The 17263-nt window shown below is 46.2% G+C and overlaps 1 protein-coding gene and 1 long non-coding RNA gene across 3 annotated transcripts in view; one reads left to right on the plus strand and one right to left on the minus strand.

Annotated features, from left to right (window-relative positions):
- The window catches only part of ASTN2 (astrotactin 2), a 672988-nt gene that overhangs the window by 317090 nt on the left and 338635 nt on the right, over window positions 1–17263 (minus strand). For both annotated transcript variants that reach the window (XM_082208795.1, XM_082208796.1), the window contains exons 7-8: window positions 11543–11710; window positions 149–233 (exon numbers count right to left, since the gene is read on the minus strand). In XM_082208795.1, coding sequence (XP_082064921.1) covers window positions 149–233; window positions 11543–11710 — 253 coding nt within the window. The remainder of the gene's footprint in view (window positions 1–148; window positions 234–11542; window positions 11711–17263) is intronic.
- LOC309524411 overlaps window positions 1–17263 on the plus strand; it is a 409164-nt gene that overhangs the window by 176262 nt on the left and 215639 nt on the right. The window lies entirely within an intron of this gene.

Raw genomic sequence — 17263 nt, forward strand, 5'->3', positions numbered from 1 at the left:
GGAAAGCAGGAGGCTGGACTGGTTGGGACATTTATGTGGCCCAGCAGGGATCAGTCTGGATGCAACAGGTAGGCCAGTCACCACCACCACCACCACTACCATTTGCCAGCTTTTATTGCCTTTCCCATTTGGAATACTTTGCACTCACCCTTCACTATGTCCCCAGTCATTGCGCACACACAAGTGTTGATGCACAGGGTCAGGGCCATAGCCCTCGTGACAGCTGCACTCACCTAGAAAGAGAGAACACATGTTGGAATGCTAAACTCCTAGCAATTAGATAGTTCACCACCTCTCATGAAAGTCTGTTCCACTGTTGAACAGCTCTTACTGTCAGAAAGTTCTTTCTCATGTTGAGTCGGAATCTCCTTGAAGTCACTGGTTTAGGTCTTACCCTCCAGGGCAGAAGAAAACAAGCTTGTGCCACCTTCCATGTGACAGCCCTTAAGATATTTGAAGATGGCTATCATATCTCCTCTCAGTTTCCTTTTTACCAACCTAAAGAAACCTAGCAACCTCAACAATTCCTTGTAAGGCTTGGTTTCCAGACCCTTGATCATCTTGGTTGCCCTCCTCTATACAAATTCCAGTTTGTCAACAACCTTCTTAAATTGTTCAAAGTGGGATATAAGGGCTCATGCAATTCTGAAGATATTCTGGACTCTGTTTGTACAACTGAAAGACAAGAAACTAAAGCGTGCATCGAACCATCCTCATGATATGTTATATGTGAGTGTTAGTATGGAATGGAACAAAGAACACAGGAAGGTATCACTTGGTCCACTGACTGGCAGCAGCTCCTAAAATGTTTCAAGCAGGGAGTATTTCACAGCGCTACCTAGAGTTGCCAAGGACTGAGCCTGAGAGTTTTTGCATACAAATCAGTTGCTCTACCAATGAGCCATGTCCTTTCTCCTAAAGAGAAACCCAATACACATTCTAACATTCTGAAACACAGTGTCAGGGAACTGACATCAGAGGAAAGGGAGGTGGTAGGGCTCCCAGAGACTGGGAGAGAGTCAGCAGCTAAAGCAGGGACAAGGAGGGGGAGCGAGGGGTCTCTGGAGGAGGATCTCAGTAATGCTGAGAGAGACGCAGCAGCCCAGGCAGGAAACAGCAGGGGAGAGAAAGGGGTGAGAGACACTTCCAGCGAAAATAGCGGGGAGGTGTCAGAAGCAACTGCAGGGAGACCCATGCTTCGCCGGAAGCTGCCACGTCGTGAGTCCAGGAGACGCGTTTCCGTTAAGGAACTTCTTTGCTGGAAGCGCTTCCGCAGGCAGCCACTGTCAGACTCTACTAGTGACTAGAGCAGACATGTCTGAGGAGCTCTGTCACACACAGAGGTTTGTGGGGCCGCACAAACTCTGAAGGGGCACAATTTTAAGCACAAGCAGCTAATCATCCCCTGACACACAGCCTTAATATGAGAAGGGGAGAAAAGAAGAGAAACCAAATGCGTATTCCATATACTAATAAATACAGTTTTTATATTAAATATCAGTTCATACGAAACTTTCTTGCATAGGGGGGAGGAGAAAGGACTAAAGCTTCCCTTCCCATTTGGCAAGATGTGGGAACAGATGACCCACACCTGGGGCAAGCAGTCGGCTGCCATGTGGCACACCATTCTTAGATGGCTTAGATTGATCCTTTGTTTCACAGAAATACATATCCCCAAGCAAGCGCTGGCAAAAATATATAATAAAAGATTAATTGGATTTGTTCATCCAGGAGCCGTTAAAAGCCTGTGTTGATTTTTCTTCTCCTTTCCCCTTCAGCTGACATTTTCTGTTGACAAAGCACCAAGCTAGGGCAAGTTTTAAGCACAGTTGGCATAAAGAAGATTGAGGGCCTCTTTGCATAACTCCCCACCACATATGTTCCAGTAGCTCCAGCTATTCCTATTTATCAGGGACAGCTCCAATTTGATCACTATCCCTGGTTTATCTTTTGGAAGATACCTTGTCAATATTTTGTTAGTGTGAGTTGCCATTCCGCAGATATATTTATTTGTTTATAAAAGTATTTTTATACTGTCATATTTTAAAATGTCATATACTGCTTTAACTGTCTTAGAATTCTTTCTCCTTTTTAACTGTGGACATGTTTGCCACTCTCGGCTCCTTCAGCAGAAATTTCAATTCAATAAATGAATAAATATCAGAAAATAGTAGGGCAGGGTAAAAAAAATACTGTACCATTAGAAAAATAACCAAAATACATATAATAATTAAAATGACTGGCTAATAAAGTTAAACAGCTGCAGAAGTCTGCTAGCCACCTGCCCCATCAACAATCCAGCCGCTGTAGTCCCATATAAAGTGCACTGCATACAAATGGCAAAGTGATCCCAATCCAGATACAGATACCTCGGGTTAAGAACTTAATTTGTTCTGGAGGTCTGTTCTTAACGCTGCACGATTTCTGTTCTCATCCTGAAGCAAAGTTCTTAACCCGAGGTACTACTATTTCTGGGTTAGCGGAGTCTGTAACCTGAAGTGTCAGTAACCTGAAGCGTCTGTAACCCGAAGTACCACTGTATGACTGCCGCAGGCCTACCAGACAAAGCTGGTAAAAGGCCCTCCTAGTTATGAGAGGTCACTTAGGTCTACTTTGACAATAATAATAATTTAATAATTTATTATTTATACCCCGCCCATCTGGCTGGGTTCCCCCAGCCACTCTGGGCGGCTTCCAAAGGAATATTAAAATACTGTGATACATCAAACATTAAAAGCTTCCCTAAACAGGGCTGCCTTCAGATGTCTTCTAAAAGTCTGGTAGTTGTTGTTCTCTTTGACATCTGGTGGGAGGGCGTTCCACAGGGCGGGCGCCACTACCGAGAAGGCCCTCTGCCTGGTTCCCTGTAACTTGGCTTCTCGCAGTGAGGGAACCGCCAGAAGGCCCTCGGTGCTGGACCTCAGTGTCCGGGTAGAACACTTAGCCTTAGAAGGAGTCCAACCAACAACCATAAAAGGAAACTGTCCAGATTTCAGCTCCAAACCCATAGCCCCTAACTATTAGATGGCAGACCTGGGAAATGAATGCATTGTATCTCAAGTGCACACAGGAAGAGTGCTGCTGGATCAGACCAAAGGCGTCTCCTAGTAGCCCAGCATCCTCTTGTCACAGTGGCCAACCAAATGCCCTGATGAAAGCCCGCAAGCAGGAGGCATGCATCCTATCTCTAGTGTACATGAATGTGCATGCATAGTCATCAGCCCAAAAAACAATGCGGTGCTGGACAATGCCCAGCCTAAACTTCAATGTACTGCAATTTCCAGAATGTATTTTCAACTGTCACCAACAGATTGTAGGCAACCATGCTTATCAAATGTATCTTTCTTTAGCCAAAAGAGCAAACACCTTTATTGGGCTTTAACTCAGTGGGAAACAGGGCAGAGTAGATTATATCAATACTGCAGAGTAAGTAAATGCTACTGAGTGCAGCAGGTGGAACAGAACCTCCAGGCTATGGGTAGTGGTGGCAGGGACAGGCACAACCGGCATCAGAACTGAGCTGTCCCAGTCTTGAACTTGTTTTCATTTGAGAAATAGTGGAAGGTATGCAAATGCCTCCCCTCACCTAGCTAAACAAGGAAGATGCAGAGATTGAAAGCTGTTTCCACTAAGGAAGTACAGTGGTACTTCAGGTTACAGACTCCACTAACCCGCAAGTAGTGCCTCCGGTCAAGAACTTTACCTCAGAGGAGAACAGAAAACATGCGGTGGCGGCAGCGGGAGGCCCCATTAGCTAAAGTGGTACCTCAGGTTAAGAACAGTTTCAGGTTAAGAACGGACCTCCGGAATGAATTAAATTTGTAACCAGAGGCACTACTGTAATACAGTCTGACAAACTCGTTCTTATGATCATCAGGTTCCTTAAAATCTCTCACTGGGATTAGGTAAGCATCTTTTGTTGCCAAAGATAAGTGAAATGGGTTCATCTGTTGGACATCTTTCTTTTCTTTTCTTTCACTGAGGGGGGAAAAAGTCCTGTAAAGGAGGGGAGGGGAAAATAAGAGGAGCTAATGATGTGCTAAATTGCAACAGCACCTTCATAAAATATTCACCGTCTTAAACATGTCTAATATTAAAGATTAAATGTCCTGGGATTTGTCCTAGCGACTCCAGAGGCCTGATTTATGATCTGCCAGAAGCCGCTAACTTTGTGATTCATGATGCAAGGTTTCAAATTGTAACCTTTCCAAAAAGAAAGTGGGGGGTGGACCGAGGAAGGGTTGGCTGTTCCCTACTTGGGAGGAACTGTTCTTTCCTGGGGTGGGGAGGGATAACTTAAAGGGATGGCCCACATTTAATGCTCTCTCTCTCTCTCTTTTTAGGAACTTGAACACAAGTGGAAAGAAGCATTAATAAGTCATTTTCTTCGTACAGTGCTTAGCATGCAAGTTTCTTACAGCCTGGATCATTAATTCCTCACTCTTATTGCATAACAAATATGTGTTCTGTAATTATGCAGCATTTTAAAAAGGGGGTTGTGAAAGTGTAACGGCAAAGAAAGGGGACCTTTGTCCTGATGTCAGATAATTTTTGGCTCCATGGTCTTTTGTTTCAGCCTCCCTACCACACTCCCTGCAGAGTTGTTTTAGGTTTTAGCTCATATAGTGTGCACAATGAAGTGTTGACACCTTTGGTTGGGTAAAATAAGGAACAGGTCAGGCAAAAATATGGGACAAGTTGAGGGGGTGGGGAAGAATTAGGAGGCTAAAAATTACTTGGTGCAGAAATGACTTCAAAGTCATTTTGTTGTTTCTAATGTTGGTCACACCCGCAGAGTGGACCCAATGAAATTTCTGGATCTGAGTTAGCAATGCACATTAATTTCAATAACTCACATCCTCCCCGCCTGCTGGATTTCTGCCTGTAAGAAGAATGGTAAAACCCCACCAAAGAGACGTGAAGATAGCAACAAATTCTGTTTCTCTTCCTAGGAGAGCTTTGCCTCCAACATCCCTTTCCATATAAAGTTAAAGGTAAAGGGACCCACGACCATTAGGTCCAGTCGTGGCCGACTCTGGGGTTGCGGTGCTCATCTCGCTTTATTGGCTGAGGGAGCTGGCGTACAGCTTCCAGGTCATGTGGCCAGCATGACTAAGCCGCTTCTGGCGAACCAGAGCAGTGCACGGAAACGCCGTTTACCTTCCCGCCGGAAGAAGAAGAAGAGTTTGGATTTGATATCCCGCCTTTCACTCCCTTTAAGGAGTCTCAAAGTGGCTAACATTCCCTTCCTCCCCCACAACAAATACTCTGTGAGGTGAGAGGGGCTGAGAGACTTCAAAGAAGTGTGAGTAGCCCAAGGTCACCCAGCAGCTGCATGTGGAGGTGCGGAGACGCGAACCCGGTTCCCCAGATTAGGAGTCACTCCATGCCCTGCCTCCCCCAAGGGAGCACCCTACACGCCTGCCCCAGGCGGCATATGCACACCCTCTGTCACTGAATGTGCTCCCAAACATCGGTCTGAAATTGCCTTGCAAATATAGGGCTGGGTAGGACTCATATATAATCAAATATATGCACATTTCCTTATTTAGCTTAATGCGGCCAAATAATAAAATGTTCGTTTTCTGATAACAAAAAGGTGGTACTTTTAATAGTTCGAAACTCACCTCCAATTATAAGCAGCCACAGTTTTCTGTCTCCACAGACCTGTATAATGAGCCTGACAGCTGGTTACACTGAATATTTACTGCAAGCTAACACGTCTGCCCCTACTATGTCATCCCTCAAATGGTACTCAGAGGTACACTCCCACTGAAGACTGAGGTTTACGGCAAGGTCTTTTGTGTGAAAAAAGAGACTGGAATCTTCAGCTGTTTCAAAATAGAGCAGGCAGGCTACTGATAGGCACCAGTTAGTACAGTGCTTTGTCACTTGCACTACTTTCCACTCCAAGGCCAATCAAAGCGCTGGTTTTAACCTTAAAAATCATAAATTGCTGTGGACTAGATTAATTGAACGGGGACATGGGTGGCACTGTGGTCTAAAGGTTGGTTCGAATCCGTTGCTCAGTCCCAGCTCCTGCCCACATAGCAGTTCAAAAGCACATCAAAGTACAAGTAGATAAATAGGTACTACTCCGGCGGGAAGGTAAACGGAGTTTCCATGCACTGCTCTGGTTCACCAGAAGCGGCTAAGTCATGCTGGCCACATGACCCGGAAGCTGTCTGCGGACAAACACCGGCTCCCTCGGCCTAAAGAGCGAGATGAGTGCCGCAACCCCAGAGTCATCCATGACTGGACCCAACAGTCATGGGTACCTTTACCTTTAGATTAACTGAAAGAGCACCCGTGGTTATATATTCCCATCCAGGCCTTAAGATCTTCATTGAAGGACCTTCTTTAGACCTTTCTCTGCCAGAAAAGCGTTTTTCCCCAGTGGTGGTGCCCTGTCTATGGAATGCCTTTCTGTGAGGGGCTGACTTGGGGCTCCCCTAGAGGGCCTGCTTAGTGTAGCATTCATTCTGATTTACTTGCACAAAGCTTATTTATTGAGCAATCGCTCTGGTTTGATTGTGGGGAGGTATTCAGCAACAGGCATTCATACCAATTTGCTTGCAGGGGATTTATATGCCAGTGTTTCCCAACCTTTTTTGGGCAAAGGCACACTTGTTTCATGAAAAAAATCTCGAGGCACACCACCATTACAGCCCCGTGACGTCAGCGCGCAGCGTCACGCCGGGAGGGACATGAATTGCTAGCAAATTACATAATCACCTCCTTGAGGGCTGGCTCATCTTCTCCGAAGGCAGAACCCCATTAATTAACAGCACAGACTCACACCATAGCCAAGACGAGGGGGGAAAACCTCAGTCATGCACAGTCATGCACATGTGGGGGCTAAATGAGGACGAAGACCGGGCAGAGAGCAGGGTTCAAATCACCCCACCTGGCCAGGACAATCCCTGGGTGCTCCCTTGGGCCACTCGCCTGACCCACCTCGCAGGGCTGTTGTTGCGAGGATAACACGGGGAGAACCACGCGCGCCCCCGGGAGCTCCTTGGAGGAGAAAGCGGGCGATGAATGCAATGCACGAAATATATGAGAGGCGACCAGGTTTTGCAGGTGAGGGGCCCCCGCCAGCCTCCGCTTCCAACACCCGGCGCAACGACGCCAAAGTTCCCCCCCCGGGCTCGGCTCGGGGAGCAGCGCTGCTCCCCCCGGCTCCCCTTCGCCCTCCAGGCTCTCTCTGCCGCCCACTGGGGACCCCCCTCACCTGCCAAGTCCGGAGCGCCGGTGGAAGTTGCGTGCATGCATGCAGGGCGCCGCGTTGCCATTGCATTGCACTGCACTCCATGCAACGCCTGCACGCATGCATTGCCTTGCACGCCCGCCAAGGGGTCTCCCCGCGGTCCGATGCGTCCCCTCCGGCGCGGATGCAGTATTGCAAAAATAAAACCCCCCCGACGCAGCCCTACCTGGGGGGCAGCCTCCGCTTCCGCGGGGATCCCCGGGCTCCATCCTGCCGCCCGATCTCCACGGGGGTGCAGGCAGGCTGCGCGGGGTCTGCGCGGAAGAGCCCCTGCCCGCCCGGCCGCTGCCGCTGCGCTCATTCCATGGCCGGGAGAAGAGCGCTTCAAACAAAACGCCCGGCCCGCCAGGCCACGCTGGGAAATGTAGTTCGCGCACCCCGCGCGGGCGCGGAGCCCAAGGGCGAGGGGACTACCGGGGACGGAGGGGGAGAGGCCGGGTGCAGGGATGGAGGGACGGGTGGGCGAGCGAGTGAGTGAGTGGCAGCCACCAAGCCTTGGCCGAGAGCCAGGAAGGGCCTCCCCGGAGGAGGAGGGAGGCGCAGAGCGGGAGGGAGGGAGGGAACCCCAGGGGTCATCTAGTGATGGCGCCCCAATCGAAAATTTGACTTAAAAAAAAAATATCTTTCGAATTTTTTTATTTTTCCCGCGGCACACCAGGCAACATCTCGCGGCACACTAGTGTGCCGCGGAACAGTGGTTGGGAAACACTGTTATATGCCTTCCTGTTAAGACATTGTTCACCCCACAGTTTTCTACACATTTCCCTGTCACTTTCCTGAACAAATAAAATCTGTTTCTTCTTAAAAGTGGATTTGTTGCACTAACAACAACAACAACAACAACAACAACAACAGTGTGTGTTATGGACACTGTGTTAATGCAATATGTTTCACTGTTTTGTACTGAATGGATTTAACAACAGAAGCAGTTTTCTTGAGAAACTTTCAATGATGCTTTAGGGTTTAAATATTTTGGATAAACAGCAGGATAGGTGGCAAAGAAATATAGCATAAGACTGTTAGACCAAAGATGCACCTCTGCTTCCTGCTATGGCCAAACAGATGCCTCAGGGAAGCTGGTACGCAGGGCACAAAAGCAGCAGTCAAGCATTGCTATTTTACCCCCTGGCGACTGGTATTCAGAGACAGACTGCCTTGGACCACGAGGTACTCCACTGCGCCACAATGGCTGATGCCTGTTGATGAACCTCTTACCCCAATCCATAAATGTACTAAGCCCCCTTATGTCCACTTCATACCATATATAACGCTGTACTTTTCCATCATGCCCCACTCAATCATCTCTCCCCCTTCCCTAAACAAAGAAAGGGAGAAAAAGGCCCAAACACCTTTTGTATTTCTTTATTCCATGACAGCTGAAACTGAAGCTCTATAAACCTTAAAAAACAATAAAATTAGTGCTTCTAATACCCACAGCTAAAGCTTTTGCTCCAGGCTTCATTTTATGGGAAACTTCATTTCAGCAAACTAAAGATGGCAAGCTGTAACACAATTTCAACATTCTGCCTGGAGATTAATGGATCTCTGATGGCAGAGTTTTCCTTCTTGCATTATACAAAATCCAAAGCCAAACTCAGTTAAAGCAACATGCATTCCCATCAGATACACTGAAGGTCAGTGGTCAAAGCAGCATCTCTTAAACACACACACACACACACACACACACACAATGACAGGACTTAATTGTTTTGTTCAGATACCAGAAAGGCTCAGAAATAATCAACTCTGTAATCTCAGAAAATATTTGTGCTTCTTTTGAAGGGGACATAAGCACCTTTAGACATGTCTAAAGGGCTATGGAAATGTTTGGCCTGGTCCACACTATAAGCAGCTTGAATGTAGAACACATTAGGATTACATGCATAAAGTTCCATGTCCATCCTGGCATTGCCAGTCAGAAGGATCAAATAGCACACGTGTTGGGAGCCTCAGGCACAGGGGCCAAATGTACCCTTCCAGGCCTCTCCTTCCCCACAGGCCACACAGCCCTCTTCCCTGACCACACCACTCACTAGGCCTGCTTCGCAAGCTGATGGATTTTGCCTGGCTATAACGTGTACTTGAACTCCCAAGGGTGTGTCTTATTTGCCTTTCTGGAGGACAGAAAAGTGTGTTTCTGTGTAGAAAATAGCCTACTCTGCAAAGGCATAATTTATATACACTGCCTCACACACTTTTGCCTCTGTGACTGCCCACCACTGGAGCATGGCCCTTGGAAGGCTGCTGGGAAGAAATGACAGACCTTGGACTTAAAGATGTTACCCAACCCTGGGAGAGCCAGTGATGGTAAAGCGCTTTACCCTGGAAAGCTGTCGGCTCTCAGAAAGGGCAATTCTGGGCTAGACAGACCTGACTTAAGGCAGCAGCTTCTGTTTTCCTGCTCCCAAACTCTTATAGCAACTGGTGGCATTGCATAGGTGCAGCCAACTCTTCACAAGATGTGATTACCCTTATTTCTGATAAAAATGGCATGGGCACAACCCCCATTTAGACTTCTTCCCAGCTGCTCTTTGTAATTTTGTTTACATGCCAACATTATTTACATGCTTATTATTAGCAACACTAATGTATCCCACCCTTCTGGTGTGAATACACCACTCAGGGCAGCACAGCTTACAACAATAAACAATAAACAGAATAAATACCACAATAAACAGGCATTAAAGAAGTGAAACAATATTGGGAGGGGTGTGGCTGCACATGCCAGCCCTGCCTCCTCAGGCTCTGACCTTTCCGCGTCTGGACGGAGTTTGCAAATCTGTCCACTTGAACCCTGCTTGATCAAGGTTTCTAGTTCACTTAAAAGTGTATTCACTTTTAATTGGTTAAAAACAAATTATTATCTCCCCCCCACCAAGGTTCAATTCAGCATTGCACAAGTGGTGTCCTGCTCAAGCAAAAAGAGCTCCCTTCCTCTCCACCCCCACCTCCCCCAAAATCCTGCTCCAAAGGATCTCCTTGAGGGGCTAGGAGAGAAAGGGCAAGTTACACTATGGGAGCAGGGTAAGCCAAGTAAAGTCTCCAGCTTTATCTATTTAGTTTTTAGCACTGTTTTTTAAGACTCAAGACACAAGAAGCTTTACCAGAACTAAGGCAGCTTGCCTTTCTACTCAAGTGTCCTTTGGGCATTAAAGCAATGGAACAGGAGCTGTTTTATCGTGTGTTCATCCCATGGTGTTCCTGAACAAGCCTTTGTACAATTTAAATTAAGTCTTTCTACAATTGTACAGGCCTCTACCGTGAAGGCACCATACACCCAGGACTGTGGAAAGACTGTTAAGTGATAAGGACCCATGTGTCCATTAAGCAGGTCTTTAAGCTAAAACTGTGTTGTGTTCCCACTCTGTCAGTGCAACATCTAAACCAGCATCTTCATTAAGGAAGCATCCATGGCAGCTTTTTCAGAATTCATCAGGGGGAACTGACAATTCAAAGTCCTCTTTGCATGGGCTGTTCCCAACCTGTCTTCAAAGCGAAGTGAATCTGTCCAGAGCTTCCAACTAGGAAATTTAGAAGCTGTCCAACCACCTTATCCACTGCTTGTAGGGGACCCTGTAGGTTTGCAAATATATCACCAAGTGAAGGTGTCCACAACAGTGATTCATAGTACACACACAAACAAAACTCAGTGCAATCAACTGAATGCAACCAACTATACCCTGGACTCCACAATCTCTTACCATCAATGAAAACTAATATATGAATAGATGAAGAACATATCCACGTGATGCTGACACAACCCCCCCCCCCATACACTATGCAAAAGAAGGGAAAGTGTTGCCTCCACTTCTTTCTCCCATCTCTCTCTCCCTACATTTTTCTTTCCCCCACCCTCACAATGCCTATGACAGCAATGTATCACACCAAATGTAACTGACCTGTAGATAGAACTATGTGAACTGAAAACAGAGATGTTATGTGTTATGCATGAACATATGTTAATAAAAACATATGTTACGTGATTCATATCACTTGTGAATAGAAGACAAAATGTCAGAAGCCTAGGAAAATTTCCCTAGACCAGACAGAAGAAAAGAGGGTTGCAGAAACCACGTGCCCCTCTTATTGCAGTGGTTCTCAAAGTAATGCCTCTCTCCTTTTTATACAGTCTCTTGTGGTTCATACCATAGCTGTCAACTTTTCCCTTTTCTTGCGTGGAATCCTATTCTGAATAAGGGAATTTCCCTTTAAAAAAAGGGAAAAGTTGACAGCTATGGTTCATACCATAACCCCAACCATGTTTATACTTACCAGTCTCCTGATCACACAGCTGCTCGCAGGCATCTGTAGTCCTCTGTCCACAGAGATCCCTCACCCAAGGCGACGTGGCATTGATTTGATAATAAAGAGAGAGCTTTGCCGGGTTCAGCCAGTCAGAGATGTCCAAATAACTTCCTTCACTGACAACAAAACTGCTCCCTGCAAATACAAGCGGTAACCACAGAAAGCAGAGCAAATGTTAGTTTGATAATAAGTCAGCAACCAGACTGTAGATCCCAAACAACATGATCCTAGGAAGATCAAATAAATAAATAATGAGCCTCTGAACATTCCTTGCGCAAGGAGTACTACTGCCACTGTAGATAATAGTGAGATGGTAGACCGGTTGTCTGAGTTGGTATGTGTTCTTCTCCCACAAACCATTCCCTGCTTTGCAGATAGAACAGGAACAAAAGAGTGACAACTGGCAGCTCTCAATTTAGTAGAAGCCAAAAAGGATTCCCCACATGTGCAAAACTAGAAAGCTGCTTTCTAGCTGTTTTAAGGGGCTATCAGGTGGTAAAGGTATGTGTAGTTTGTAACTACTATGCACACTTGCTCAGAGATGCAGCAACCAGGCAGGGTAACAGGTCTTAGAAAGATCTTTAGTAATAACATTGGCCAGAAACTGGAACTTTTGCAAACCTTGAACTCCATACAGTTGGAAATTGTTTGTAGGTGGAAATTAATGAACAAAGAACATAAAAGAGTTCACAAAATAATGGGAGTTGCTATTATATCTCATTATAGAACACTATTATGCTGATGACACTCAGCTCTATCTGCTGATGGATGGCCACACCGACTCAGCCCCGAACGCACTGACGAGATGCTTGGAAGCTGTGGCTGGATAGTTTTGTGGGAGCCGATTGAAACTAAATCCTTCGAAGACAGAGGTCCTATGGCTGGGTCGGGATGGCATGGGGATGAGGGACCAACTCCCTTCTCTTGCGGGGGCCCAATTAATGCCACTGCCTTCCGTTAAGAGTTTGGGTGTAATCCTTGACGCCTCCCTTTCCATGGAGGCGCAAGTTACAGCAACAGCCAAGGCGACATTTTCCCACCTTTGCCGCATCAAGCAGTTGGTCCCTTACCTTTCCCTCCCCGACCTGGCCACAGTGATCCAGGTGACGGTCATCTCCAGGCTTGACTACTGTAATTCGCTCTACGTGGGGCTGCCCTTGAAGCTGTCCCAGAAACTCCAGCGGGTGCAGAATGCTGCAGCGAGGCTCCTCACGGGGTCTCTGCCATGGGAGCATATTCACCCAGTGCTTTTCCAGCTGCACTGGCTCCCGGTGGAGTACAGGGTCAGATTTAAGGTGCTGCTTTTGACCTTTAAAGCCCTTCACGGCCTAGGACCCTCGTACCTACGGGACCGCCTCTCCCGGTATGCCCCACGGAGAGACTCAAGGTCCATAAATAGCAACACCCTAGTGGTCCCGGGCCCTAAGGAAATTAGATTGGCTTCAACCAGAGCCAGGGCCTTTTCAACTCTGGCTCCGCTCTGCAGGATCTGATTTCTTTCTGCAGGGCCTGTAAGACAGAGTTGTTCCGCCTGGCCTTTGGCTTGGAACCAATTTGATTCCCTCCCTCTCTTTCTTTTTTCTTTTCCTTCTCCTCCTGCGATGAGGCTACATTTTAATATTTTAATGTTGTATTTTTAATTTTGTTTTTAAGTTGTAATCATTTAACTTGTTTTTATTATTGCTTGTAAGCCGCTCTGAGCCCAGCCTTGGCTGGGGAGGGCGGGGTATAAATAAAAAAAATTATTATTATTATTATTGCCTAGAACAGTGGTTCCCAATTAGCTAATTACTGGGGACCCCGTATTTTTCAAAAGCTAAGCCACGGACCCCTTACTTTTGAAAATTTTGATAACTCTATGGTAGTTACCTGTGCAAAGCAATAAAATGTAGGGTAGGCCCTAATAAGCAAAGGATTTTAGAAATACTAAAAACAGATCATAAAATTTGTGATATTAAAACACAAAAAAGATTTAGTGGGGGGGATTTAATTCACTGTGCAATTAACAAGATAAGTGAGTCCCCTGGCAGGGGATGATGCCGTGGACCCCCTGAGTGTGTTCTGCAGACTCCCAGGGGTCCCCAGACCCCTAATTGGGAACCACTAGCCTAGAAAATGTCCATTTGTGGGCCAACAGGTTGTCTTACCTTAGTGGCGGGTGGGGTTAAAGAGTCTTTCCCACATGAACTGGTGGGAGTATGCATCTTCTAATTAGGCAAATCGATTTTCAGTTGAGCCCAATCATTTTCTTATCTAGCGTCTGAAGCCCAACATCACTTTGGGGATTTCGTGAATGCCAAGGTTCTCATTAACTCTGATTTCCAATTACATTGATTATAAGGCTGTTTTCACAATTTTGCTGCAGAGATCAGAGGTGACTGGGGCAAGGGAGAGATATTGCCATAATGCCACATTTTGCAAAAAAATTACGTCATGGAAACCACTGAAAACTGGGAAAGGATTTTTGGAACAGCTTGAGAAGGCAGGCAAACTTTAAGAGACAAAAACAAAGGAACTAATTGAGATGGTTAACACTGGCCCAGACCTCCAGTTACCTTGAAGTTTTATGGCAGAAACCTAGGACTTTAAAAAAATAATGGTGTTTTATTTCATAAACTTTTCGGAAGCCAACCCCCACCCACCCCCACAAACTTCTGCTTTTGAATGACCAGGCTAGTTCCTGCAGATGGAATGGCCAGCTCAGATGAGGGTTAATTTGTTTTATTTAAAATATCTGACATCCCATGTCACTATCCAAGGGGCACAGCATCGACAGTACACCGGAGATGAAAAAGGGCAGAATGTAAGGAGTTGCCTATTATCCCAAACACTCTCTGAAATAATAGGGTCTTAATTGACTTTATTTTGTGCCTGCTTGCTCACTTGCATTTATATCCCACATTGCCCGCAAGGAGCTCAATGACATACAAGGTCATCTCTCCCCCCCCCATTTTATTCTCACAACAACACTGTGAGGTAGGTTATGCTGAAAATGTTGTGTGGCTGGCCTAAGGTCACCCTGTGAACTTCATGGCTGAGCACAGATTTGAAGCCCTGGCTTAGGTCCAATATACCCACAAAACAATGCTGGTGTTCACATATAATGCTAATACAAGGTGTGTGGTTTGTTTAAACCACAAAGTGTACAAGCATGAATCTGTTTTGTTCATCTTCTTTTCTATTCAGGTGCAATAAACCATGTGAATTGGCATGACATCTGAGCTGGCATTCATGGTTTGTTTCTCTCACCACAAACCATGATGCATTTGTCCTTGGTTTCCTGTTTGGATATAACTGAGGAGTGAAAGGGGAATGCTTGAGCAGAGTGCACCAGAAGGTGCATATTATGGTTTAAACAAATAACACATGTTGGTTTAGCATTATGTGCACATAGGGTAAGGAATAAGTTTCATTGCCGAGATGCACCTGCATTGTGCATCCACTAGTCACAGCAACATGGCAAACAGGAGATTGTCCAAACCAGGACCTCTGAAGATTATCTAAATGAGCTAGTAGGCTCAATTTTCTCCCACAATTCCCTTCTGTAGACTAGAAACATTTTATGCAATAAGAAGACTGTCTACAAAGCTTCAAACATCATGATTCTTCTAGATCTTCTAGATCTGTCAGCAGCCTTTGACATGGTCGATCACGAACTCCTGGACCACCGCCTTGCCGACGTGGGGATCCAGGGCACAGTCCTTCAATGGCTGCGCTCGTTTCTCTCTGGTCGGGGACAGAGGGTGGCGCTTGGGGGGGAATTGTCATCACGCCACTCCTTGGTGTGTGGAGTGCCTCAGGGTGCAATTCTCTCCCCGATGCTTTTTAACATCTTTATGCGCCCCCTCGCCCAGCTTGTCCGGAGTTTTGGGCTGGGTTGCCATCAGTATGCTGATGACACCCAACTCTATCTGTTGATGGATGGCCATCCTGACTCGGCCCCAGACACACTGACCAGATGTCTGGAAGCTGTGGCTGGATGGTTACGTGGGAGCCGGTTGAAGTTAAATCCTTCGAAGACAGAGGTCCTCTGGCTGGGGCGGGAAGATATGGGATCAGGGGGGCAACTCCCATCTCTTGCGGGGGTGCAATTAGTGCCAGCACCGTCCGTTAAGAGTTTGGGTGTAATCTTCGATACCTCCCTCTCTATGGAGTCGCAGATTACAGCTATAACAAAGGCGGCATTTTTTCATCTCCGCCAAGCTAAGCAGTTGGCCCCTTATCTCTCTCGTCCTGACCTAGCCACTGTGATCCATGCGACGGTCACCTCCAGACTGGATTATTGTAACTCGCTCTACGTGGGGCTGCCCTTGAGACTGACCCAGAAACTCCAGCGGGTGCAGAATGCCGCGGTGAGACTCCTTATGGGGTCTTCGCTGCGAGAGCACATTCATCCGGTATTATACCAGCTGCACTGGCTCCCGGTGGAGTACAGGATCAGGTTTAAGGTGCTGGTTTTAACCTTTAAAGCCCTATACGGCCTAGGACCCTCGTACCTACGGGACCGCCTCTCCTGGTATGCCCCACAGAGAAACCTACGGTCTGCAAATAATAACATCCTCAAGGTCCCAGGCCTCAGAGAGGTTAGGCTGGCCTCAACTAGAGCCAGGGCCTTCTCGGCTGCAGCTCCAAACTGGTGGAATGCTCTGTCAAAAGAGACTAGGGCCCTGCGGGACCTGACATCTTTCCGCAGGGCCTGCAAGACAGAGTTGTTCCGCCAGGCCTTTGGTCAGGGCGCAGCCTGACTCCCTCCTCTGGCAACCTGCACATAATTCTGCATAATTGGTTGCCATCAATTTGATTTAATTAATTTTATAATGAAATATTTTAGATTGTGTGATTATTTGACTGATTATTTGATTGTTGTTAGCCGCCCTGAGCCCGGCTTTGGCTGGGGAGGGCGGGATATAAATAAAATTTATTATTATTATTATTATTATTATTATTATTATTATTATTATTATTATTGCAGATGTGAAAGTCCCCCACTTGCCTTCTTATATTTCAGTTTTTAGCCAATAAGAAAAGGAGCCCATGGATAAAATGTGTAGGGTATCCAATAATGTATCTTTCAAAACAATGAGTGTCATTCAGAAGCACAGACTTGATTACAATTGCTTTCGGTAGCAAAGCACCAGTGGCAGATTGTTCCTAGGCCACCAACAGTCCAAGTTATGGCTAGCACAGGAAAAAATATTTGGGTGTGGTAGATAGCAAAAAGGCTTATTCTTCAAAGAAATTGAGAGGGTGCACAGCCTCCAGCATAACTGATTCTTAGTTGTACAAGAGTTCACAGAGAGACATAGTCATTGTTTGTTTTGTTTTATTATTCCTTCCCCTCCCTCTCTCTAGTCGCACATTTATATCAAAGCATAGCTGGGTGCAGCAGCTTCAAAAGTTCAAATGCCTCATCCAGAGGTCTTCATCAAAGTTCAGTGAGCCTGTTTAAAGCTTCTACAATAAAGGCTTGAAATTTTGACTTTAAAAAATGTGTGTGGGTTCCCCCCAAGTAAAATCAGATGAAACAGCCCCAGACTTTGTTCTTTTCCCTTGTTAAATATCTTTAGAGCCCAAAATACTTGGCAGCATTTCCTTTTCTTCTCCACCCCATTCTTCTCCCCGCTCCTTTAATATCCTTCAATATATATGTAATTGCGCTTCCAAAAGCAACTTAAATAAAATGTTGTT

Source organism: Podarcis vaucheri (genome assembly GCF_965113315.1).
Source record: "Podarcis vaucheri genome assembly, chromosome: Z".
NCBI lineage: Eukaryota > Metazoa > Chordata > Lepidosauria > Squamata > Lacertidae > Podarcis > Podarcis vaucheri.